The following is a 26,612-nucleotide window of genomic DNA, read 5'->3' on the forward strand; positions in this document are numbered from 1 at the left end:
GTTTGCTCATTTCAGGCTCTTAAGATCAGATACCATTGTTTCTGGTTTTCTCTTAATTCTGGAAAAAGAATTACTGGTTAACAGAATATCATTAATATAATGAAATAAGGTTACAGCTATAGGTTTCTTTCATGCAGTCAGATTCTTTGCCACCAGGCCAGGACAGGTGGTTGGGCACACAGCCTTGGGGAAGCACTGCAAAATCTACTGTTGGCTTCTTCACATGAAGGTGAATGCAGGCTGGCTGGACTTGGCTAAGGGGAGAATAAGGAAAGTGATAGTGACAAAACTGGATATTAATTTCTTGCAACAAACTAGCAATATTTGGGACTACTGCATACAGCAGTGGTATTATTGTTGATGTGGGCTATGGGTGGGAGGCTCTTTGTCTAGTCGGAGATAACCTTAACCTAAGCTGTCTGTCCTGACTTGTGGGTGTGGGATGGTGAGCGGCTGCAGCCGTGCCCTTGGTAACCAATGGCAATGACTCCAGTCCCAGGAAACAGTTTATCAATGCAAACTCTATAAACTTTAAATATTCAGGGAAAATGCAAACCAAATGTGCTAAAAGCTTATCTAGAATATATGAAGTCCATGCTAAAAGCTTACCTAGGATGTGGAAGATATATATGCTAATTCAAAGCTATTGAACACTGAAACAAAGAACGATTTAGCCCGTCCTCTGTATAAAAGGGACTCAGAATTCTTGTTCGGGGCTCAGGTTTGCAACAGAAAGCTCCCGAGTCCGCCCGTCCGTCAATGAACCATTTTTCTTTCTCAAAATCATTCCTGAGTCCTGGCCTTTCTTTATGCAAATAATTGAACCTCTCTCAAATTCTACAACGTTGTAACTTATAATAATTTATTATTATGCACCACCCATGGCAACTTTCAGTGGCCAGTCTTTTTTAGCAGAGGTGAGGCAAATCAGATGAACACAAACTAATGTATTTGCCTCTTGATTTTCAGGTAGAGAGGTTGTTTCTGTGACACATACCATTTCTTTTTTAATAATTAAAACCATGATTAACACCATTATACTTTTATCTAATATTAATTGCCAAAACATTGTTAAATTTTCAGAAATTTTATATAGTTTTTAAGTATTCATATGAACATTTTACTCATACAACTTTGATTAACAGGAGGTTAAAGAATCCCTTTTAATTTTATAACATTTTTCAAACATTTTAAAACACTTTATTCAATTTATATTAAATGAACTTATTATTTTTTTATTATTTAACTTTTTTCAAGGTAAAAGAATAAGTCTTTTGCAGTAAATTGAAATAAAAAGATATTTTTCAGGATTTGACTTTGAGAAAGCAAAAGTTGTTAGGTTTGAACTTCATATTTCTTTAAAAGTAATAAGACGTGTTTTTCTTAAACAACCAAGGAAACAATAAGGTTCAAGAAGCTATCTTGATCAAACAAACTTTTTTTTTCTCCATATAATAACTATTCAGGAGGAAAACTATAAAGTTTTACTAAACAGACTAATGATTTTAAAAACTTTGTTACTTGAACAGAGAAAGAACAAAATTTTAATTTTGCATTATTATGGTATTTGATACTACAGCTTTTAAAAATTTTATAGTTAGACCCAATAAATTTTACTCAACTTTAACTATAAAAATTTCTTTTCCATAGACCTTCTGCACTTTCTGAATTTATTCAGATTTTGCCTCACATTTTCCTCTTTACTTAATAGCCAGTCATTTCATCTTAGGACAAAATTACTTTCTTTTTCTTAATAATAAAAACACATTTTATATATATTTCATACTCAAGTTACCAAAATGATTTGGAAACTGTTTTAAAGCAAGCTTCTTCCTGCCATAACCCACTGAATGCCAGTCCACTAAATGGACTGGGAAAGAGTGTAAACTACAATGTAAACTATAATCCTTGCTGTGTAGCAGTGTTCTAAAATGTATTCATCAAATGCAATGAATGTGCCACACTGATGAAAGAGGTTGTTTGTGTGGGAGCAGTGGGGGTGGGTGGGGAGTGGGGGTATGTGGGAATTTCTTATATTTTTTAATGTAACATTTTGTATGATCTATGTATCTTTTTAAAAAGATAATAAAAAACATTTTCAGCTTTGCATTCTCTAATAATTCTATTTTCTAGTGACCCATAAATATTCACTAGTCACTAACTCCCTAATTTTAACAATAAATTTAGTCTAGAATAGAGCAATCATAAAAAAGCAAGCTTCTTACAACATGCGATTGCCATGATTACATTGATTAATAGATATTTTATTTTAGCAGTACAGGAAAAACTACTTTCTCCATTATTTTATGAAAACCTAAGATTTTCAATGGAATCAAGATTGTTTTCTCTTTACCATCACTGTAATATGCAGATTGAGGTGGCTTCTGACAGGTTTTTCTGTCATGAAGTTACTTTTGTTATTAGCACCAATTCTGTTTCTGTTTGATAATGATTTTCTGGAATTAGCTATTTAAATATTTCAGTTTAAACAATGCTTCTACAAACTTAAAACTATTCATAATTATATAGACTATGGTTACTTCACCTTAAGACAAATTTCACCTTTATAGAACACATTTTCTTACTTAATGTTACGCCTACAATACCTTCTACAACTTGCCACATGCATTCAAGTTTTGTCTTACACACTTCCATTCTGCTTTATAAAAAGTAGCCATCTTATTTTAGGACAAAACATACTTTCTTGAACAAACATCAAATTTTAGTCAGCACTTTCACAAACTTTTTACTTTTTAAAAATAGCCATTTAAGTTTCACATTTCTCATCCCATTCATGAAGAAAAATAATCTATTCATTTTAATTTAGGCAAAAATAATTTTTTGAAGAGGTTTGTAGTAACTTCATTAGTTAGAATGTGCAATTTCCATCATTTTAAAGATTTAACACATATAATGCTAATTTATTTTATTAGCATCTATACTTATTTAATAATATAAGCACTTATTTGATATTTTGGCCATTTGAATAGAGCTCTTTTAAGAATTTTCATTTATTATTTTAATATTACCATCTGGAGGTATCAAAATATACACTGACACTGAACAGACAAACACAAAAAGAGTTTAAGACACACCAACTGAAACATAAAGCTCATTAATTTGACTCATAGTTTTTACCTTTTGGGTATGGCTGTTTTTAAGCTTTTCATATTTCTGATTTTATTGCTTTTAAGATTTTAGAAAAGTATAATCAGTGTTGCTTATAATATGCAAGCTTGTTTTTGGAAACAGGAATATTTGAGCACTATAAATGCAGTTAAGTTTTAATTTAGCAGTTTGGATAGATATTTAACACATATTTTGGATTATGACTTTTTAGGAATACACTTAGACTTAAAATTTAGGAGTAAGCTAAGGCTTACCTGTAAGAGGTGAGTAACCATGTATTTTGTATTTTGCAGGACATGGAGAGGGACAGGACATGGGGGTTTGGTGGGCAGCAGTGGTAGGGCTTGTGAGGGGCTGTGAAACTATTTCATTGATCCCGCTATTGAGATCGAGGAGTTAGGGCCAGGGAGTTCAGGGAGGGTAGAGTTAAGTGGTTTCCACATTGATAAGAAATGAGAGTGGAGGGAGAAGGGGACGTGAACATGCACCCTGCTCTCTGCTCTGGCCGCTCTTTGGAGAGGGAGGGCAGCAGCTGGGGAAGGGAGCCTGAGGGCAGGGAGGTGGGCTAGAGCGGGTGGTAGGTGGGGAGAAGGGGGGGTTCCGGGGAGGCGTAGGGGAACGGGAGGAAGACAGTAGGCTCAGAGGCTGCTGACGGGGCAGGCAGCAGTTTGATATTGATGAATTCCACAAAGAAATATTGGATTATGTTTGTAAATGGGTCTTTTCCTCTGGACATATTAGAGCGTGTTGGATTCAGAGGTTTTACTTTTACTTGGTTAAATAATGATTAAGGCTTTGATTGGGCCACATCGGTAGGAGAAACTGCGTTGCAGAGGAGGGAGGTTGGAGTTTTGATGCTGGAGTTTTTTTGAGCTGGAGCCGGGGAAATGAACACACAGGAGAAGAACACAGAGGAGTAGGATGACTCCACGGCTGAATCCCCGGGGAGAGAGACAGAGCTGTTCGCCTGATGGTCTACAGCTGACCTTGTGGAGAGAGCACAGCAGCTGAGCCGGGAGAGGGGTGAGCCCGGGGAAGGGAGGAGCCCGGGAAGCCTGAGCCCTGAACGCTGCAGACCCCGGCAGCCCCAGCATGTGGCAGTAGACTTTGGTGAGGGAAAGAGCTTATGCCTTATGGTCTGGTAACTGTAAGCTCCTACCCTAAATAAATACCCTTTATAAAAACCAACACATTTCTGGTGTTTTGCATCAGCACCCCTTTAGCTAACTAATATGGGCGTTTGGTGAAGGGGGTTGTGATCAGAGGGGTTGAGGTTGGAAGGATTTTTCTGTGCAGGAAAGGGCGTCAGCTGCAGCGAAGGAAGATTTGACAGGGGGTGCAGGATCGTCAGAGGGAGGGACAGTTCTCTATGGAGAGTAAAGAAGAGCCTGCACGAAGGGGACCTCGGACAGCTTGCCATCGCGTTGGATACTGTTGAGAGCGAGGGGGATTCAAGGACTTCTTCGGAAAAGAGGGCATGAGAGAAGAGATGCGAGCGTCCCCGGAGCGCTTATTCTCAAACCGGTTAGGCAGGTGCTGGGACCTGGAGCCAGGCGTCTCCGGAGAGGGGGTCAGTTGATGGGGACAGTTCCCCGATGCCGGAGAGGGTCACATACCTAGTGCTAGGATTTTTTGGAGCAAAGGAGACAGGTGACTGAAAAAGACACAGGGTCCTCTGGGGAGGCCCCGAGACCCACCCAAAGCCGAGGCAGTGCCGGGTGTTGGCCGGGGAAGCCGCCGCGGCAGGGGCGAGGGCACTGCGTGGAGCTGCCCCACGATCTCCCGTGTCGGCACCAATGTCAGATCCCGATTCACGGAGCCGCGGAGACGGAGGAAGCTTGTTCGACCGCGGGCGCGGGGTCTGAAGAGACTCCAGCACTAGACTGAGTTGGGTTTGCTCTTAGACAGCCTAGGGGCGGGGTATTAGCAAGAACAGTGAAAGAGGGCTGACTCGTACCCGCTGGAGGGGTCTCGGGAGGACGAGGTGTACGCCCTAGAAGGCGCATTCTGTCTCTCAGGGACACGGTGGGGTTTGGGGCATCTGTTACCGCGCAGAGGAGACTCGGCGCTGGCTGGGGCTTGTGGCTGGGGGTCACGGGCCGGTACTTTGCCAAATGGGGCTAACAGTAAATTGTGATTTATTCAAATTACACATACCCTTACCAGTTTAAAATTACTGTTCCAAAAATAACTAAACACTTTACTGAGTCAGCCTGGTCATTTGTCATAATTTACAGTGGAGATGCCTTATAAATTATACCAAATGTGAAGAGGATAAATTTTATTACATAAAAAAATCCCAGCATAAACAATGTAAAAAAAATACAACCCTCAAATTTGGAAAAATATTTGTAATTCATATTACAGTAAAAGGGAAAATTTTCTTAAAATATAAAGTTTCCACTAGTCATTAAGAAAAAATAGGCAAACTATGTAAGCAGCTCACAGAAGAGGAAATACAGATGACTGAGAACACCATAGTCATGAGGAAAATGTCAGTTGACTCTGTCCTGGGCACCCACCCCTCTGGGAAGCAGTGCTGTGGGAGCGCTGTGTGTTTAGTTTCCTCTTTTGTCCCAAGTCCCTGGGAGGTGGCCTGGGGCACGGCAGGTCCTGTTGAATGAACGTAGTGCGGGACTAATCGTGTCGATAAAGAACCAAGACCAGACGACTCGGTGTTGGGGAAACCGGCAATTTCAAACACCCCCAGAGAGCCTGCACATCCGAACTGCTTGTCGGGCCACCAGCCCGCAGCGAGTGCTGAGCTGGAGACGGCGGGAGCGGTGTGGCCGTGGGCGCTGCCCGGGGCTCAGTGACTCCTGCAGAAGGCGAGCGAACAACGAGCAGAGCAGAGACCCTCTGGGGGGTGACGGGAACACAGGAAAGGCACAGCAAATACATAAAGTGGAAAAGGACACCCCTCGGATCCGGCTGGGCCCTCCAGGGCTCTGCCTCGCGGGCAGGGCTCGTGGAGAAGCCCCGCCGCGCACTCCCGGCCTGCAGGCGGCCGGGGCCGGGCCCTGCGCGCCCCCTCCCACCCCTCTCCCTCTCGACCCCGCCCCGAGCTGCTCCACCTGCTCCGCCTGCTCCGGCAGCGGCGGGGAGCAGGCGCGCACCCCGAGCGCCTGCGGGGCGGGAGGCGGCGGCCGAGGGGGCGGGAGCCCGCCGCGCGGGGTGGTCGCGCAGCCCCCACCGCCGGCAGCTCCAGGGCCTCGCGCCGGCCCCCCGCCCCAGGCCGCCTCCGCGGCGACCCCGCCGGTCCCGGGGCGCCTGGCCCCGGCCCTGCCTGCTCCCCTTCCCCGAGTCGCGCACCTGCGCCGAGCCCCGGGCGCCCTCCGAGGGCTCGAGGACTAGAGCGCAGAGAGTGAGAGGGGAAATGCGAGCGCGGGGGCGTGGGGGCGCAGGCGTGACCCAAGTGGCAAACTAAAAGGCCAAGTATCAAAATGAATTATAGTCGGGAAACGGACTTTGGCCCAGTGGTTAGGGCTTCTGTCTACCATATGGGAGGTCCGCGGTTCAAACCCCGGGCTTCCTTGACCCGTGTGGAGCTGGCCCATCGCAGTGCTGATGCGCGCAAGGAGTGCCCTGCCACGCAGGGGTGTCCCCCACGTAGGGGAGCCCCATGCGCAAGGAGTGCGCCCCGTGAGGAGAGCTGCCCAGCGTGAAAGAAAGTGCAGCCTGCCCAGGAATGGCGCCGCCCACACTTCCCGTGCCGCTGAAGACAACAGAAGCGGACAAAGAAACAAGACGCAGCAAACAGACACAGAAAACAGACAACCGGGGGAGGGGGGGGGGATTAAATAAAATAAAAAATAAATCTTTAAAAAAAAAAACCACAAAATGAATTATAGTAATAAATTATAACCCATTGATGAGTCGGTTATATAAATATATGAATGAATAAATCGCGATGAAGGAAAAGCTCTTTTGGTGAAATATCAACTGATAGATGCAGAAAGAATAATGGATCTAAAATAGTGGGAAAAAATTTGGTGAGAAAGAAGTTATCTACACAGATTCAAAGTATCGTTCCAGAAAATATTTAATAATTAAAAAAGAGAAATAACAACTTTACAGTAGAAAAAGCTGGCAGTCATTATCTAAACAAAGTGATTTTCAGAAAAGGACAAAATAGGGTCTCAGAACCCCTGATAGGACACACCAAGGACACTGTAGTTCCTGCCAAAATTACATAGACAATCTATCAGGGAATATTGGACAAATCCAAGTTGAGGGGCATTCTACAAAATAACTCATCTGTACTCTTCAAAAACATCAATGGTGTGAAAGACAAAGACCAAAGAACTATTTTAGACTGAAGGAGACCAAAGCTATGAGACAGCTTATTATGTGTAATCTCAGACTGGATCCTATAACAAAACTTTTTAAAAAAATGCTATACGACATTACTAATACAGTTGTCAAACATTAATGTTTTCAGTTTACAGTTATCAGTGATAATTTTCTGTCTTTGATAATTATACTATGGTTATGTAAAAGAATGTCCTTGTTTTTAGAAATCATATACTAGTGTATTTAGGGGGGAAAGGGCATCGGGTCTACAGTTTACTACAATTCAGGGAAAACTGTAAATATATCTATAGAGAGGGAGGGAGAAAGAAAATGCTAAAGCTAATACAGTAGTTGTTAATTCTTAACAATTAGGATATCTGAGTAAAGGGATATAGGTGCTCTTTGTACTAATCTTACAAATTTCCTGTAGGAATGTCAAGATATTTTAAAAATTGCAAAAATTAGGACTAGTCATACCAGAAAGAGCAACAATGTGATGTACAGAGGGGGCTTTGGGGTAACATGAAGTTCTTTTAGGAATCCCAAAAAGAAAAAGATTGTTTTTTAACTAATCCATTCCTGTGGTTGTGGGGCTTTTTGACTGGACTAGGTCAGTGAGGCATGAGCCAGCTTGGGTGTCTGCCTTCTTGCTGGTCTGATATAAGTGGAGACAGGAAAAGGATCCTGCCATGTAAGAGGACTGCAGGAAAACAAGAGAAGCCCCAAAGGCTGAGAGGCCCTGGACCGCAGAGCCACGGAAAGAGGCCCCCGAGGAGCTGGGCCCCCCGGGAGCTGGGCCACGGAGCAGCGAGGCTCAGGAGACGAGCCCTGCCATATGCCTGAGAGCTCACAGCTGAACTCAGGAAGAAAGTGGGGAAGAGAGTTTGGAAAGAGACAAGCTCTTTGCCTGGTTGCTCCTGGCTGAGCTCTGGGAGCTGGGCTGGGAGAAGGTGAGCCTGGAGGGGGGGCGGGTAGAGACCGCCCACCACCTTGCTTCAATGCCTGGGAGATGACTGTGGTGAGAAAGCATCTGATGGTGCCTTGATTTGGACATTTCATGGCCTCAGAATGGTAAGCTTTTACCCCAAATAAAACCCCTTTAAAAAACAAACTCATTTTTGGTACTTTGCGTTGGAAGCCCTTTGGCAAACTAAGACACATGGTATCAGCTAATCTGAAGATTGAAATCACCACATGGATGATCAATCATGCCTACGTGACAGAGCCCCAGTGAAAACTGTCAACACTGAGGCTTGGGTGAACCCCCAGGTTGGCAGTACTCCAGGTGTATTACAACTCACCTGCCTGGCCAAGTAATGCTGCCCTGACCCCACGGGGAAGAGGACAATGGAAGCTCCACCTGTGGTACTTTACCTGGACTCTGCCCTACACATTTCTTCTCTTGACTGATTTTAATCTGTATCCTTTCCCAGTAATAAACTAACTGTGTGTAGCGAATTCTGTGAGTCCTTCTGTTGAGTGTTTTAAGAACCCCTCAGGCTTGCAAAAGGTGTTAGCAGTGAGAGTACTCTAGCATGCCTGGCTCTCCCTAGACTTCGCAGTTGGCTCTTAACATGGGCATTGTGTGTATAACTGTATGTCTGGCTATACAGTAGCCCTGAGTGAGGCCATGGGGACCTGAAACAGCTGAATGGTGAGAGTGAGAAAGCACAAAATTGGACTTATGTAGCACAAAGGAAAGGCACAAGTGTGGGGTAAGGCCTAAAACTCAGACTCAATATGATGTGTTGCCTTGACATCTGGTGACATCAGAAGGGCCTTGAGTGATCTAACCACAAGTTCCCCTCCCCACTCTGCCACTGCGGATCAACTCCCTTAGTCAAACAACGCTCCTTATCAAAGGACCGGGAGCAGCACCTGCTTATCCCTGAGTAGTGTTTTTCAGTTCCCTGCCAGCCCTTGTAAATATTAAGCAAGTCATCACATCCTCCCACAGGAACTGGGGGGGGGCACCCCACCCTCTTGTTACTGTAAAGCCTGCCTCCCACAGCCCCTGACCCCCATGTGGTCCTGTGTGGCATGCAGTGTCCTCCTCCTCGGGCTATGATTTTATGTAACCATTGTTAATCTCATCTGTCCAGTGTTGCGTATCATGTGTTCAGCCATCCCCTTAATGCTAGGACAGGAACCCCCTATCCACCACCATCAAAAGTGAGGGAGCCTCTGGTCCAAATTATGGAATGGGAGAGACAAGAAAAGGAATTGGTGGTTACAAGTAGGTGCCACCCCTGGGAAAGGGTGACAGAGCAAGAAAAACCCAAAAAACCTCTTTACTTCATTTTATGTAAGCAGAATATCAATTACAGACATTTACAAAGGACTTACTACTTATGATCAATTACCAGGCAAAAGAATTACTGTGGTTATCTCAAAAACAAATGTCAGTTTACTTTTTTGCTAAGTTTTTATTACAATAATACACTCTATTCTCGAATACTGAGCCTTTATAAGCTTCCCCCTCTAACAAATGTTGGCAGTCTGCTCACAAATTGTTTAAAAATGGAAGAAAAAAAAAAGGGTCACATGAATCACAGATCAATGACAGTGGTAAGCAGTGGTGGGAGCTTGTAAAGGAAGTTTCAAAGGAGGGTCCTGAGCTTTCTTTCGACTGGCGTGGGGATGAAGGATGGTGAGTGACCCCAAGTTTCAAGTCTGGGAAGGAGACGAAGCCGAGACGACTGCCAGAGAGGAGCTGAGCAGGAAGTGACACCAGAATTTCATTCCCACCAGCCCAACAGCTACTCCCTGGTGTGAACCAGCTGGTGTTTAACCAGCTTCGACCGCTGGCTGAAGGCTTTCCCACAAGCAGTGCAGCTGTAGGGCTTCACTCCCGTGTGAATCCTCTGGTGCTGGATAAGGACCGAGCGCTGACTGAAGGACTTGCCACACTCACTGCATTTATAGGGCCTCTCACCAGTGTGGATTATCTGATGTTGAATAAGGTGTGAACTCTGGCTGAAGCCCTTACCACATTCAATGCACGTGTAAGGTTTTTCTCCAGTATGGACTTTCTGATGGTGAATGAGATTTGAGCTTCGATTGAAGGCTTTACCGCACTGATTACATTCATGGGGTTTTAATCCATTATGAATTCTCTGATGCTGAATAAGGGTTGAACTCTGGCTGAAGGTCTTTCCACACTCAGTACACTCATAGGGTTTCTCCCCAGTGTGAACTCGCTGGTGAAGAATAAGGTTGGAGCTGCGACCAAAGGTTTTCCCACATTCGTGGCACTCGTAGGGCTTGTCCCCCGTGTGCACCCCCTGGTGCTGAATGAGGGCTGAGCTGTGGCTGAAGGCCTTGCCACAGACGCTACACTCATATGGCTTCTCTCCAGTGTGGATTATCTGGTGCTTCCTAAGCACTGAGCTATAGCTAAAGGCTTTTCCACACACACTACATATGTGAGGCTTTTCTCCAGTATGAATTCTCCGATGCTGAATAAGGCTTGAACTCTGACTAAATGCTTTCCCACAGTCACTGCATTTATAAGGTTTCTCTCCAGTGTGCACCCTGTGGTGTTTAATGAGGTTTGAGACCCGACTGAACGGTTTGCCACAATCATTACATTCATAGGGCTTTTCTCCAGTGTGAACTCTCTGGTGCTTCCTCAGATGTGCACTCTGGCCAAAGGCTTTTCCACATTCACTGCATTCGAAAGGCTTTTCACCTGTGTGAATCCTGTGGTGTTTAATGAGATTTGAGCTCCGCCTGAACGCCTTCCCACAGTCACTGCACACATACGGCTTCTCTCCAGAATGAATTCTTTGATGTTGGATGAGGTTGGAGCTGCGTCTGAAAGCCTTCCCACATTCATCGCATACATAGGGTTTCTCAGTCATGTGAGACTTTTGATGCTTTTTAAGGCTTGAATTCTGGCAGAAGGCTTTTCCACATTCATTACATACATAAGACTTCTCTCCACTGTGATTTATCTGATGCCTAATAAAGCTGGAATGCACAGTGAAGTCTTTCCCACAGTTGTTGCATTGGTAGGGTTTCTCACTCACATGAGACCGTTGATGGTTTTTAAGAACTTTCTGGCTGAGAGATTTTCCACGTTCATTACGTATCAAGGGCTTCTCTCCCTTGTGGATTATTTGATGCTGAATGAGGTCAGGGTTTCCTCTGAAGGTTTTTCCACACTCGTTACATATAAATGGGCTTTCACCTAAGGGAACCTCCTCAAGGCTGGTCAGGTCAACATTGTGTTGCAGGTTTTGGCCACACATGTCATGGGGATGTGGCCTCTCTTCTGGAGTTCCCTTATATGTCATCAGGATTGGGCTCAGCTGGCAGCTTCTCTCATAACCATTACAGTCTAAAACTTGGTTTCCTGCAGGGTCCTCCTTAAAGAACACTGTTCCGGATGTGAAGTTCCCCTCACGGTAGAGGGACTTCACCAGTCTCTTGCCTTCAGCAATTCCCCAATCTCTTTCTAAAATGTCATAACAGAGTTCTCCAAACTCAGGTGTCTGGGAAACATCTCCAGCATAGCTTTCTATTTCTGTCTGTGATTCTAAATCCTCGGAAACTTCTTCCTTCTGAAGGAACCCCTTGTCCTCAGTCCTGGTGTTATAATCTGAAATAATAAATATAAAATCATTTGAAAGGAATTGCTGTGGCAGGAACAGGAAAATACAATCCTCCCCTAGATCATGTGAGGGAACAAGGGAGGGCTGGGAGAACTGGACAGGCAGAGGAGCAGTGGATGAGAGCATTTCCAATGAACCCTCAATCTGCCCTTCCTTAGGATTCCCCGTCTCAGGAAATGTACCTGCAGTTTCCTTTCTGCTTCAGAACAAAATCCTAGGCACTCCCTTGACTCCTCCTTTCTCCCCTTACACCCACAGCTGGATCATCAGTATGTCCCATTGGCTCTACCTTGGAATGTGTCCTCAATCCAGATACTTCTCACCTCTCCATCCCTCCCATCTGTACAAGGAAAACATTACATACCTTGCATTTTTATTGTGACAAAGCAAATATAAAATTGACCATTTTAATAATTTTTAAATGCACAATTCAGTGGCATTAATTACACTTTGTTGTGCTACCTTCACCTCTATTTCCAAAATTTGCCATCACCCCAAACAAACTCTGTCCCCTTAAGCAGTAACCTCCATTCCCCCACCCCCTAACTTCTGGTAACCTCTAATCTACTTTTGTCTCTATGAATATGCCTACTGTAGAGATTTCATATAAGTGGAATAATGCAGTATTTGTTCGTGTTAAGCTTATTTCACTTAGTATAATGTTTTAAAGGTGAATCCATGTTGTAGCATATATCAGGACTCCACTTATTTTTATGGCTAAATATTCCATTGTATATATACACTATATTTTGCTTATTATTCATTTGTTGATGGTCACTTGGGTTGCTTCTACCTTTCAGGTATTGTGAATAATGTTGCAATGCATATTGGTGTACAAGTATCTATTTGATACTTGAGACCCTGTTTTCAATTCTTTTGGGTATACACCTAGGAGCAGAATTACCTGGATCATATAGTAATTCTGTATTTAAATTTTTGAGGAACAACCAAACTTTTCCAGTGGCAAAACCATTTTACATACCCACCAGCAATGTAGGAGGGTTCTAATTCCTCCACATCTTTGCCAACACTTGTTATTTTCTATTTTTAAAATTACAGCCATCCTATGATTTTATGTGAAGTAGTATCTTACTTTTTTTATTTGCATTTCCCTAATGACTAATGATATTACTGTCTTTTCATGTGCTTATTGGACACTTGTATCTTTTTTTATTCACTTTTTATTGTATTTTTTTAAAGATACATAGATCAGTATCTTTTTTAAAAGTTTAAAAAAATTTTTTAAAGAAGCTATAAATTATATAAATGTTACACAAAAAATATAGGGAACTCCCACATGCCCTATTCCCTCCCACTCCCACACTTTCCCACACTAACAACATCCTTCACCAGTGTGGCACACTTGCTACAGTCAATGGACACATATTGAAGCACTGCTACCAACCATGGACCATAGTTTATACTGTAGTCTACACTCTGTCCTGCACAATTCTGTAAGCTATGGCAAAATATACAATGGCCCATATCTGTCACTGAAATGCCATGCAGGACAATTCCAATGTCCCGAAAATGCCCCCACACTACACCTCTTTTTCCTTCTCCTTTCCCCCAGGACTTCTGGTGGCCACTGCCCCCATATCGATGAAACTTCTTCCATTGCTAGAATAATAATAAGTCTATAGTAGAGTAATAGTAAGTCTACTTTAATCCATTGTTCACTCCTCCATCTTGAGGATTTTGGGATGGTGATGCCCATTCTGCTTCTAATTGAGAGGGGGCTTAGATCCCAAGGGGAAGATAGATGGAACTATCTTGCTTGCACTTGCAGACACTCTCTACTCCTTGGGGTGGGTGTTGTCCATCATCATCTCCTGGCTAGTTGTCCTGGGTGAGTCCTATGAACTGGAGAGTAGGTGTTGCAACTCTGTTGAGATTCAGGGCTCAACTGGCATATGGATGGACCAAGGATTTAAGTCTCTGGGACATATGCTTACTAAATATAGTACTAATTATAGATTCAAATAAAAGGGGCAGAAGAGCTGTGTGTAAAGAAACTATAAATGAATCTAACTCTATTACACTGGGAAACATATACTCCAATGTAAGGTCCACTGACAGGGTGCCGAATTCCTGCGCTATCTGGAGCTGTCCAGCATCTGGATATCTCTACAGCCCTCAGGGGCCCCACTATCTGAGGCACTGTTTACTGTGGCGGTCAATGGGATCCTGCTGAGGCGTGCATAAGCGTAACCTCTGAATGATGTCCCAACTCACTTCGAAATCTCTTAGCCCTGAAAGCTCATTTATATTTGCCATTTCTTCCTATTTGTCAAGGTCTTTTTCCAGATGCACTGCTAGTTGGCACTCGGTAATAATTCTTCAGAGCTAGGGAGGCTCAATTCCGGGAGTCATGTCCCATGTTGGGGGGATGGCAGTGCATTTTCATGTTGAGTTTGGCTTAGAGAGAGGCTCCATTTGAGCAACAAGGAGGCTTTCAATATATACTACAAGGTTACATTTCAATTTGACAAGAAAAGGTTCATAAGTACAGTCATCACTATCAAGGCCTGGTGTAATGGTCTGTCCTCCTTCATTAGGCACTGCCCTCATACTCTGGGAATTCTTGCTGTCCTACTTGTATATCTTCTTTGGAAAAATGTCAATTTAAGTCCTTTGCCTATTTTAAAATAGATGTTTTTGTTGCTTTTTGGTTGAGTTGTAGTTCTTTTTATATCTGTATATTAAACCTTTATCAGATTTGAGACTTTTCAACTATTTCTCCCAATTCTCTGAGCTGTCTTTTCACTATCTTTATAGTATCTTTTGATGTTTGCATTTTAATGACATCTAATGTGTCTATTTTTCTTTTTGTTGCCTGTCCTTTCAGAGTCATTTAAGAAACCACTGCCAAATCCAAAGTCATGAAAATTTGCCCCTGGGTTTTCTTCTCAGAGTTTTATAGTTTTAGCTTTTATATTTAGCTCTTTGATCCATGTTGAGTTAATTTTTGTACATGGCATAAGGTAAGGGTACTTCATTCTTTTGCTTTTAGATATCCAGTTTTCCCAGCATCATTTTTTGAAAAGACTGTTCATCATTGAATGGTCTTGGCACTCCTGTCAAAAACTAAATTATCATAGATGTGAGGATTTGTTTCTAATATCTCAATTCTATTCCACTGTTCTATATGTCTATTCTCATGTTACATTGTTTTGATTACTGTAGCTTTGTAGTAAGCTTTGAAATCAGAAAGTGACTCCTCCCAATTTGTTCTCTTTTTTGCAAGATTGTATTGGCTAATCCTGGTCCCTTGGAAATCTTTTTGAATTTTAGGATAGTTCTTTCCCTTTCTCGAAAAAAAAAAAAAAACCCACAACAAAAAAACAAACAAAAAACCCATTAAAAAAAACACCAAAATTCACTAGGATTTTGATAGGGATTGCAATAACTGATATATGACTTTGAATAGTAGTGTCATCTTAGCAATAGTAAATCTCCTAACCCACAAACATGGGGTATTTCCTATCATTTAAGCAGCTTTCCTTCCTCTTCAATTCTAAAAGAACAGTTTCAGGAAAATTATTGTTACTTCTTCTTTAGATGTTTGAAAGAATTTACCACCTGGTCCTGGGTTTTTCATTGTTGGGAGGGTTTTGATTATTGATTTAATCTTCTTACTTGTTATAGTTCTATTCGGATTTCCTATTTCTTAATGGGTCAGTTTTGGTAGTGTTTGTGTTTCCAGGAATTTGTCCATTTAATCTGGTTCTTCAATTTGTTGGCATAAAGTTGTTAACAGATTCTTTTTTTTTTTTTTCTTTTTGTAAAGTTGGTAGTAATGTCCCCTCTTTCACTTCTGATTTTAGTAATTTGTCTCTTCTTTTTCTTATTCAACCTAGCCAAAGGTTTGTTAACCTTTTCAAAAAATCAAGTTTTGCTTTCATTGATGTTTCTCTATTTTTTATATTTTTTAATTTATTCCTGCTTTAATCCTTACCAATTGTTTCCTTCTGATAGCCTTGGTAGTTTGCTATACTTTTTCTAGTTCTTTAAGGTTATCGATTTGAGATCTTTTTTGAAAGTAGGCATTTTCTGCTATAGCACTTCTGAGCACTATATTTCTGAGCACTATATTTCTGCATCCCATAGGTTCTGGTACATGGTGTTTTCATTTTCATTTGTCATTATTTTCTAATTTCCCTTATGATTTCTTTTTGATCCATTTATTTAAAAGTGTGCCGCTTCATTTCCACAAATTTATGAGTCTTCCAGTTTTGTTACTGCTTTCTTTTTCACTCCTGCTGTGGCAGAGAAAAATACTTTGTATAACTTAAATCTTTTACAATTTACTGATTTTGTGACCTAACAGATCTATCCTGGAAAATGTCCCATGTGCACCTGAGCATAACTAACGTGTAGTCATTTTACTATCATTGGGTGGAATGTTCCATTTATGTCTGTTAGGTCTAACTGGTTTATAGTGTTATTGAAGCTCTCTCTTTCCTTTTTGTGTTTGCTTGTTCTACACATTATTGGAAATGGAGATACGGAAGTCTGCAACTTTAATTCTGTGAACGTTTGATTAATATATTTTGGGGCTCTGTTGTGAGTTGTGTGTAAATTTATAATTCCTTTACCTCCCTCATGAATTGGACCTTTTGCCAATATATAATGTTCTTTATCTCTTGTAAGCTTTTTTTTTTTCACAATAAGATTTTATTTTGAATGTAATTTGAAAGACATAGAGTAAAAAGGCCTAAGACACAACTGGTGTAGATTACAAATTCAGTCTTTCCAACCCCACCAATGGTTTTTGTCATGCCAAAAACGTTCCTTTCTTTGGTAATTCCTAGTTTTAGCTTCCTGGAGAAGAGATTTTTTTTTTTTTTCCCCATAAGCCATCTTCATTTTTTTTTCAATGGAGTAGAGCTTTATTTCCAGGAAACAGCATCTTGGCTTGTGTATTAGTCAGCCGAAAGGGGTGCTGATGCAAAATACTAGAACTCTGTTGGCTTTTATAAAGGGTATTTGGGGTAGAAGCTTACAGTTAACAGTCCCTAAAGAGTATGTTACTTCATTCACCAAAGTCTGTTGCCACATGTTGATGCAAGATGGTGGGTGATGTCTGCAAGGGTTCAGCCTTCCTTCTTCCTCTTAAGGCTCTGTGACCCCAGCTTCTTCCAATCTCAGCTGAAGGATGGTATAAAGCTCATCATCTCTCTACCCAGGGCTCATTTCTTTCTGGGCTTGTTCTCTTCATAAGGTCAGCTGTAGACTATGAGGCTCATCTCTCTTCCTGGGGCCTCTGCTGTGTTTAATGAGCTCTCTTCCTTTGTGTTCTTCTCCGTGCATTTACTTCTGTGTGAGTATCTGTTTTATCCCCAAGGGGGCAGGGACTCGATGCTGAGTCACACTCTAATGAGGTGGTTGGATCAGAGTCCTAATCTTAACATAATTTAATCAGATGGCTCAGCTGAATATAATTCAACCAAAGGGTTATCAAGCCAGAGAAACAGACCAGTTTCAAACAATCTATTATTTCTTTTTGGAATTCATAAATAATATTAAAGTGCTGTAGCTGGAGATGGGTATATATATATTTTTAAAGATTGATTTATTTATTCCCGCCCCCCCCCCCCCGTTGTCTGTTCTCTGTGTCTATTTGTGTCTTCTTCCTTGTCTGCTTCTGTTGTTGTCAGCGGCATGGGAATCTGTTTCTTTTGTTGCATCATCTTGTTGTGTCAGCTCTCTGTGTGTGTGGTGCCATTCCTGGGCAGGCTGCACTTTCTTTTGTGCTGGGCGGCTCTCCTTATGGGGTGCACTCCTTGTCCACGGGGCTCCCCTATGCAGGGGACACCCCTGCGTGGCAGGGCACTCCTTGCACACATCAGCACTGCGCATGGGCCAGCTCCACACGGGTCAAGGAGGCCTGGGGTTTGAACTGCGGACCTCCCATGTGGTAGATGGACGCCCTATCCACTGGGCCAAGTCCACCGCCTATATATATATTTTTAAACATCAAGGTAGATCTGACATGTCAACAAAGTGGGAGGGCTCAGCCAGAGGTGTTGTGGGAAGGTTCTCTAGTATTTGCTTATCATCTTGCTGCAACCAGAAATCCACATATGGAAATGCCACCCAGTAATAAGGTCCTATACAAAGTTATTCTGTTTGCATCATATATACTAATCATTGGTCCTCCTGTTAGAGCTTGTGCAGCAGGCAGCTCCTCCTCTAGACCTCAATCTTGAAAGAAGGCTCTGTAAACCTCTGCAATTTTAATGTTGACAGCAATGCCAGAAATGATTGGGATGTGTTTTTCATTTTCTTTTTGGTAATTTAATTCTGTCACACATAATGCCACCAAAAGAATATCATCTTGTCTGTCAAACTCACTAAGAAGTTGGGACGTTTTTGTGACAATTGCCTATTGTCACTGAAGCCTCCCATGAGGTATACTTCCAGTCTTCCACATTGAGAGTGGCTGGAAAAGGATTTTATGACGTTCATGATCAAGGGGACCTCAGCTTTTGTATCAGTTCTGTCACCGTGTGTCAAGCAGGTAGCCCCACTACCATCCTTTGGGGAGGTCACTACGAGCTGTCTTTTCTGAATATACAGAAGGCCCTGGGGGCCCACTTGTTGAATAGACTGACCTCTGAGAATTCTGGCTCTTTTCTCCAAAGGTGGGTGGGCTCGTTCAAGGTCCTGGAACACCTGTGGCAGCCACTCTCACTGCCTTTTAACGAGCAGTGGCATTGCAGAGGTGGCTGCCCCAGAAGGCCTAGGGAGGTGGTGACTCCCCCATAACACTCTTTTAAGCTTTTTTGACTTAAATTATTTTGTGTAATAGCTACCCCAGATGCCTTTTAGTTACTATCTGCATGGAGTATCTTTCCCCACCCTTTTACTCTAAATCTCATTCTGTCATTGTATCTAAAATGAGTCTTTTGCAGATAGCATATAAATGGATCATGCTTTGCATTTAAAAATATCCACTTTGCCAATCTCTGCCTTTTAATTATTTAATCTACTTAGAGTAATTATCAGTAAGGAAGGACTTACTGCCATTTAACTGTTTTCTGTAAATCTTTTTTTTTTAAATATTTTTTTATTTATTTAATTCCCTCCCCCCGGTTCTTTGTTCTCTGTGTCTATTTGCTGTGTCTTGTTTCTTTTGTTCGCTTCTGTTGTCATTAGTGTCATGGGAAGTGTGGGTGGCGCCATTCCTGGGCAGGCTGCACTTTCTTTCGCGCTGGGCAGCTCTCCTTACGGGGTGCACTCCTTGAGCGTGGGGCTCCCCTACGCGGGGGACACCCCTGCATGGCGCGGCACTCCTTGCGCGCATCAGCACTGCGCATGGGCCAGGTCCACACGGGTCAAGGAGGCCCGGGGTTTGAACCGCGGACCTCCCATGTGGTAGACAGACGCCCTAACCACTGGGCCAAGTCTGTTTCTCTGTAAATCTTTTGTTTCTCAATTATTCCATTACTGGTTTTCAAATATTTATTTTGTAGTGTGCCATTTAAAAAAAAAGATTATTTTTCTTTATTTATCCTCCCCCTGCCACAGTGGTTCTCTCATCTGTCTGCTCATTGTTTGCTCACCTTCTTCAGAAGGCACCTAGAACCAAAGTTGGGACCTTCTACATGAGAGGTGAGTGGCCACTGGCCTGAGCACATCCGCTCACCACAGGCTGTACTATCTGCTGGCTTGGGGCTTCTGCTCATTGCAGTGGGAGTGGCATCTAGCTCATTTTTGTGGCAGGGGTGGCATCTGCTTGTCTTCTTTTAGGAGGCATCAGGACCCAAACCCAGGACCTCCCCATGTGGTAGGAGGGCACCCAATTGGATGAGCCATATCCACTTCCCATCGTGTGACATTTTGATTCCCTTTTTTCCTTTTCTGTGTATATTTTGGTTATTTTTTTTTAGTGGTTACCTTTTTAATTACAATTAACATCTAAAACTTACAACAGTTTGAATACCAACTTAGTTGTAATAGTACACAAATACTCTGCTCCTATGAAACTGCATTCCTCTCTATGTTGTTACTGTCACTGATGAGTTATACACTGTGTCTACTAAAATAAGATTTTAATAGTTTTTTTAAATCATAGGAAAAAAAGGAGTACAATCCAAAAGTATAATAATATTGGCAGTTACCTATATAGCTACCTTTACCAGTTGTCATAGTACGCCACAGTTGCTATAACAAATACCAGACTGGTTGGCATAAAAAGCAAGAATATATTGGAGGCTAGAAGCCCGCATCAAGGTATCGGCAGTATCAACCTTTTTCTGAAGTCTCTTGTGTTCTGTTGTTGGCTTGCAGGAAATTCCCAAGTCAATCTCTGCCTCTATCACATGGCCATCTCTATCTGCTCTGTCTAAATTGCTTCTGCTTATATGGATTCCAGTAATATTGAATTAAGGCTTGCCCTGATTCAGATTGGCCTTACCTTAACTAATAACATTTTCAAAGATCCTGTTTATAAATGGGTTCACATCCACAGGACCAGGAATTAGGACTCAAACATGTCTTTGTGGGGGACACAGCTTAATCCATAACATGTTCTTTATTTCTTCATATGGCTTCAAGTTACTGTCTAGTACCTTTTCAATTCATCCTGATGGACTCCTTTAGCATTTTTTGGAGGAAGTTCCTCTAGTAACAAATTCTGTGAGCTTTAGTTTATCTATGAATATCTTAATTTTTCCTTCATTCTTGTAGGTTAGTTTTGATGGATATATAGAATTTTTGGTTGACAGCTTTTTCTTTTAGCACCTTAAATGTTATCCCACTGCCTTTTGGCTTCCCAGCTTTCTAATGAGAAATCAGCTATTAATCTTATTGAGGATCCCTTGGAGACGAGTCACTTCTTGCTTGATGCTTTCAAAAGATTCTCTCTGTCTTTTGATAATTGATTATAATGTGTCTGAGTATAGCTCTCTTTCAGTCTGCCCTGTTTGGAGTTTGTTGAGCTTCTTGGATGTGTAGATTAACATCTTTCATCAAATCTGGGGAGTTTTTGGCCATCATTTCTTCAAATATTCTTTCTCCACTCTTTCCCCCCTGCTGCTTTTCCTGGGACTCCCACAATATACATGCTGGTGTGCTTGATGGTGTCCCACCAGTCCCTTAGGCGCTGTTCACTTTTCTTCATACTTCTTTTCTTTTTATTCCTTGGACTGGATAATTTCAATTGTCCTATCATCAAGTTTGGTGATACCGTCTTCTGCCCACTTACATCTACTGAATTCTTCTAGTGGACTTTTCATTTCAGTAATTGTAAATTTCAAGCCCAGACTTTCTAATTGGTTCCTTTTTATAATTTATATCCCTTTACTGATTTTCTCATTTTGTTCAAGCACCACTTCCCTGGGTTCTTTCACTTCTTTGCCCATGGTTTCCTTTAGCTCTTTGAGCATACTTAAGATGACTGATTTAAAGTCTTTTCCCAGTAAGTCCAATGTGGGCTTCCTCAGGGATCATTTTGATTATGTACTTTTCCTCTTTAACTGGGCCATACTTTCCTATGTCTTTGTATGGTTTTTGAATTTTATTGTAATCTGGACATTGAAACATAACCAGATTCTCCACCTTCCACAGAGTTTGCTGTTTGCTTGATTGTGGAAAGCTTAGCTTGTGTTCAGCCAGTGATTTCCTTGACTACCAGGAGCTAAAAACCAAAACAAAAGAAACAAAAAAAAAACCTTGTCCAGTTTTTGTGAATTGGTCTGTGGTGGGGCACTCCTTTAATACTTAGCCGGGCTATTTACAACTCTGCCTCTGACCTCCCTTCCTGCTTGTACAGAGCCTAGAGATAGCCAGTGGTGAAAGCTTTGGGTCTTCTCAGGTCTTTTCTTTTTAAAAGATTTATTTATTTCTCCCCCCCCCCATTGTCTGCGCTCTGTGTCCATTTGCTGTGTGTTCTTCTCTGACCATTTCTATCCTTATCAGCGGCACTGGGAATCTGTGTTTCTTTTTGTTGCGTCATCTTGCTGTGTCAGCTTTCTGTGTGTGTGGCACCATTCTTGGGCAGGCTGCACTTTCTTTCGCTCTGGGTGGCTCTCCTTATGGGGTGCACTCCTTGAGTGTGGGGTTCCCCTATGTGGGAGACACCCCTGCATGGCACGGCACTCCTTGCGCACATCAGCACTGTGCATGGGCCAGCTCCACATGGGTCAAGGAGGCCCAGGGTTTGAACTGCAGACCTCCCATGTGGTAGGCGCATCCCCTATCCATTGGGCCAAGTCTGCTTCCCCTCAGGTCTTTTTTTGAGCATGCATTCTGCCCTAAGCATTTATGTGTCTTTCTATATTCCCCAGTACACACAGGCACTTTTCAACACCCTAGTTTTCCAAAGAAACTCCCTGACTTTTCTTCCCAGGCCTAGGTGGTCTATTTAATGTCTCCATCATCATCATTTGCCTCCGTAGCTCCAAGTTTTTTGATCATCTTACAGTGTTTTTGAGCAATGTCTACTGCTTTCCCATCCCAAGTAAGTTGTGAGTTCAGAGAAACAGAGACAAGTGTGAGACCTACTTTTGTTCTCAGTGACAATTAATGAAATTCCAGTCTTAGCCTTAGAAGTCACAAGTATTGAAAGGTTGGCCCTTTGCAGAGAGGTCTGTCCCCTTCAAAGAAGAAAGGTAGCTCCAATAGCATGGTGGACTGAGAACCACAAAGAAGCATCATCTGACTCCCCTGTGTAGCAGGGACTCATGAAACATCAGACACTGTTCTCTTTCACGGAGGAGCCTTCAGACACTGTTGCTATGTCCTGTAAAATGTACTTTTTATCATTAACATCTCCAATTCTGATTGGAGTCTTGCTGGATAACTTTTTGCACCAGTAACAATGCTTACACTGGTATGTCTGTCTTTCTGAAAGTAGGAATACCTATAAGAATCCTTATCAAGAAAGAAGAGGGCCTTTGGCACCTCCTTCTCTCTTCACACCTGAAAGAACAAGGAAACCTTTGCTCCCCTGGACCCTCATTCAAAAATGTTAAGCATCTCTGTCTCATTTAAATTAAGACTTTCCTAGGGCATGCCATCATCTTTTCTTGCTGAGATATTAAGTAGATTAATTGGTCTCCTATTCCCCTCCTTGCCCCAAGACAGCCTAGTGATATCAGACCATTTCTCTCTCTCTTTCTTTTTTCTCCCATTCCACTCTCAATGCACTCAAAGCACTTCAAAGTCCTCCCAGGGCCTCTAGGTCTCATGTGGCCCAGGGTCCCCCCAACCTCATCTGCACTATCCTTGCCTTTTCTGCTCTCATTTCCTGAACACAGTGGATATGCCCACCTTAGAGTCTGGACTGCCTCCTTCCTCTGCCTAGAACACTCTTTCCATATTATCTTCATGTTCCCTTTTTCCTTTCTACCAGATCCTGCTCCAGTGCACTTGGTATGCTTGATGGCCATCCCACAAAAATGCCAGCTCTTTCTCCTCTCTCTCTACTACCTCTTCCTTGTTGTTTTCTACACAGCACTGATCACGTCCTGATACAGAAGGGACTCCACATGCTTGAACCTGGAAAACTCCTAATCTATAAGAATCAGCAGTAATGCATGGTGAAGGATACCCTTTCTGTTCCAACTCCTTAGCCTCTTCAGGTTCAGTTACCCCTATGCTCTGAACTCTTCAGTTCAGGCTGACAACATGTCTCCCTGTCTGGGAATTCTATAATCTTCCACCACACCACCACTCTTTCCATCTCTTTGCCTCCAGTGTGCCTCCATGCCTGTTCCCTGAGGAGCTGCCATAGTGATCTAGAGGCAGATCAGACCTGGCCACATGAGTAGTCCTTCAACCATGTCCATTCCCTCAGAGAACCAACCCCTTTGCCCACCATGCCTTCTGCCTGACACTTCTAGTTGTGGTTACCCTCCCCCAGACATGCTGTGTTCGGTGGCACCCCTGGCCTGTCCCCTTTGACAAGCACACCCTCCTGCAGACTCCTAGCACCCTGGAGTCTGGGATCAAGGCAGACAGAGCCAGGAAGTGAAGGAATGACAGAACCAGACAGGAAGATCTGGTGGGAAACAAGGGTCTGACAGAGTGCTCAGCTGCACCAGGGATGGCCTGGGTCTCACTGTGCCCACCTACCGAATCTGTGGGAGACTGATCTAGGAGCTTATCACTCTCCTTTAGATGCATTTAGAGCAGGGACTGGATGGGGAATGATGAAGAAGGCTGTGGTGACTCTATAGACAAGAGGTGATAAAGTTTTTCTATAAAGGGCCAGAGAGGACCTACTTTAGGCTTTGTGGTTGTTAGGTCTCTGTTACAGTCTTTGTTTAACAATCAATGTTAGCTTAGAGGCCGAAAACAGGCCACCAGCCAGATTTGCCTGTGGGCAATATTCTGCCAGCCCCTGATTTAGACATGATATCACTGGTATGGACCAGGAAATAATGGCAGTGGAGAATTGAGAGAAGTGAGTTGTGACAATTTGAGATTATTTTTGTGAATCCCCAAAAGAGAAAGATTATGTTTATAAACTAAATCTGTTCCTCTGGGTGTGATACCCTTTGATTGCATTAAATTCACCAGGGGCTTCTGATTAAGTTTACTTGATAAAATCAATTTATGGCTTTGATTGGGCTACATCCATAAGGTGTAGCTCAGGTTGAGTCCTCGCCCCCTTGGTGGGCTGATATAAATGGACATTCACTGAAGAAGACACATGGGAAAGAGAGCTCTGTCATTTTTGATCCTGGGACCCCAGCAAGGGACAAGCCATTCGCCTGATAGTTTGCAGCTGATCTTGGGAAGAGCCAAGACTGATAGAGAAGGCTCAGAAAGAAACAAGCCCTATGCCAGGAAAGAGAGGAAGCCTTGAGAGACAAGCCCAATGCCAGCTTGCAGCTGAGAGAGGAAGCCCAGAGGGAAGGTTGAGCCCTTGTGGAGAGCAGTGACCGCCTTGCTTCAACAGATGGCAACTGACTTTGTTGAGAAAGCAACCTTGAGTTGGACTCTTCAGGGCCTTGTAACTGTAAACGTCTACCCCAAATGAATACCCTTTATGAAAGCCAATAGAGTTCTGGTACTTTACTCATTGGCACCCCTCTGGTAGACTAATACATGGGTGGATTCACAAGATGACCAGCCAGCACTTGGAGATGCACAGGACAGGCAGAGAGCAAGGGGCTGGTGTTAGGTGATTTGGTGTTTTGGTTTGAGCCACCATTTTGATGGAAGACTTTTACTGAGACAGAAAACAAAAATGAATACTGTTGGTGAGAATGTGGGAGATCATGAGTTCCTGCTAAATTTGAACTTGTTAAAAAAATTTTTTTTTGAACTTGTTAAATTTGATGTAACTCTTTTCTGCACATAGAGCTGTGAGAAAAAAAAAATATAAAAGTCCCTCCTTAAAAAGGAAATATAAAATCAGAAATATGGTTTTAAGAAAAATCTTTAAAAAGCCAGTAAAACTTGGGTTTAAAGGCAAAGGTTTAAGAGCAAATACACTTTCTTACACTTATTCCTGGCACCCAATGGGAGAAAAGGACTGAGCCTTCCCAGAACAAAGAAACCCTTTTGTTTTTCCCGATAGGAAACACTTGTTAAAGACCCTTATGATTAGTGGCTTTTGGGTTTGGGAAACAGGCTGAGTTTCTCCCCAAGGCCTGGAACGGGCCCCTGTGAGGGCTGTGTGAGACCTGGCAGGACACGGACCTCGCCCGTCGCCCTGCCCAGCCCGTCCGCCATGTGCACCGCAAGAGGCACCCCAGGGCATCTCTCACTTGGATCAGCGCTCCCCCCACCCTGTCTGACAGCGGCTTTTTAAACAGAAGCTTCCATCAGCCTGCTCTTTCTGGACTCTCTTGTCCCCTCTGCCCAGCACCCCTGCAGTGGCCCCCCGCTGTCCAGGTAACATCCTGCCTTTCCTCAGGCCGGTCAGCAGGCCCATCTCTCAGGACACACCTGGGACCTCACGTCTCTTACCCTGCGCAGAACCTGTTCCTCTCTGTTCTGTTCAGCACACCAAGGACTGCAACATACCACCTCTGCCTTTATCCCTGCCCTCCCCTGCCCCATGCAGCGTCTGATCTGGGCCCCCTGCCCAGATGTCCAGAATATAATATAGGTCACACTCAGTTAAGATCTGACAACACAGCCACTGTCAGATCTAAGAAAGGAGAGCCAACACTTTGTGGCCATCCCGATCACTGCTGAGAGTGTCAGAGAGGAGGCAAGTTGGTGGGGTGTCTCCAGGAAGGGACCTTTTGGCAGGCATTTAAGGCGATGGGAGAGGCTGGGCAGTGTGAACACAGCTAGGAGGGCGCAGAGCCAAGGTTTCTACAGGATGGCCTGGGAGATCAGGAGGGCTGTCCACTCTGTCAGCCGGACTCAGTACTGTGGGGCAAAACAAAGGACGCTGGCAGCCAGCAAGTCACACCCCCTTTGTGTTGGGTAGGGAAAACCAGTATTTTGCTCAGGCCACAGGCCAGCAGGTGCCAGGCCGAGTTCCTCTCTGATGTCTAGCCTTGGGCCCTTTGTCCAGAAGGCACACAGATCCCAACAAGGACAGATGCCTCCAGGAATAAGCACAGGGTGACATGGACGTTGTCTCTAGACTGAGGGTACAGTGAG

General features: G+C 43.2%; 1 protein-coding gene and 1 pseudogene across 8 annotated transcripts in view; both read right to left on the reverse strand.

Annotated features, from left to right (window-relative positions):
• Window positions 1–7,153: 7,153 nt before the first annotated feature.
• The window catches only part of LOC101421785 (zinc finger protein 16), a 28,368-nt gene continuing 8,909 nt past the window's right edge, over window positions 7,154–26,612 (reverse strand). For all 8 annotated transcript variants that reach the window (XM_071208099.1, XM_004454598.4, XM_058276232.2 and 5 more), the window contains one exon: window positions 7,154–12,025. In XM_071208099.1, the coding sequence (XP_071064200.1) occupies window positions 10,182–12,025 (1,844 nt within the window). In that variant the 3' untranslated portion in view covers window positions 7,154–10,181. The remainder of the gene's footprint in view (window positions 12,026–26,612) is intronic.
• Window positions 17,646–26,160, reverse strand: LOC131273334 (protein N-terminal asparagine amidohydrolase pseudogene; annotated as a pseudogene).

This window comes from Dasypus novemcinctus, chromosome 14, assembly GCF_030445035.2.
Source record: "Dasypus novemcinctus isolate mDasNov1 chromosome 14, mDasNov1.1.hap2, whole genome shotgun sequence".
Taxonomy (NCBI): domain Eukaryota; kingdom Metazoa; phylum Chordata; class Mammalia; order Cingulata; family Dasypodidae; genus Dasypus; species Dasypus novemcinctus.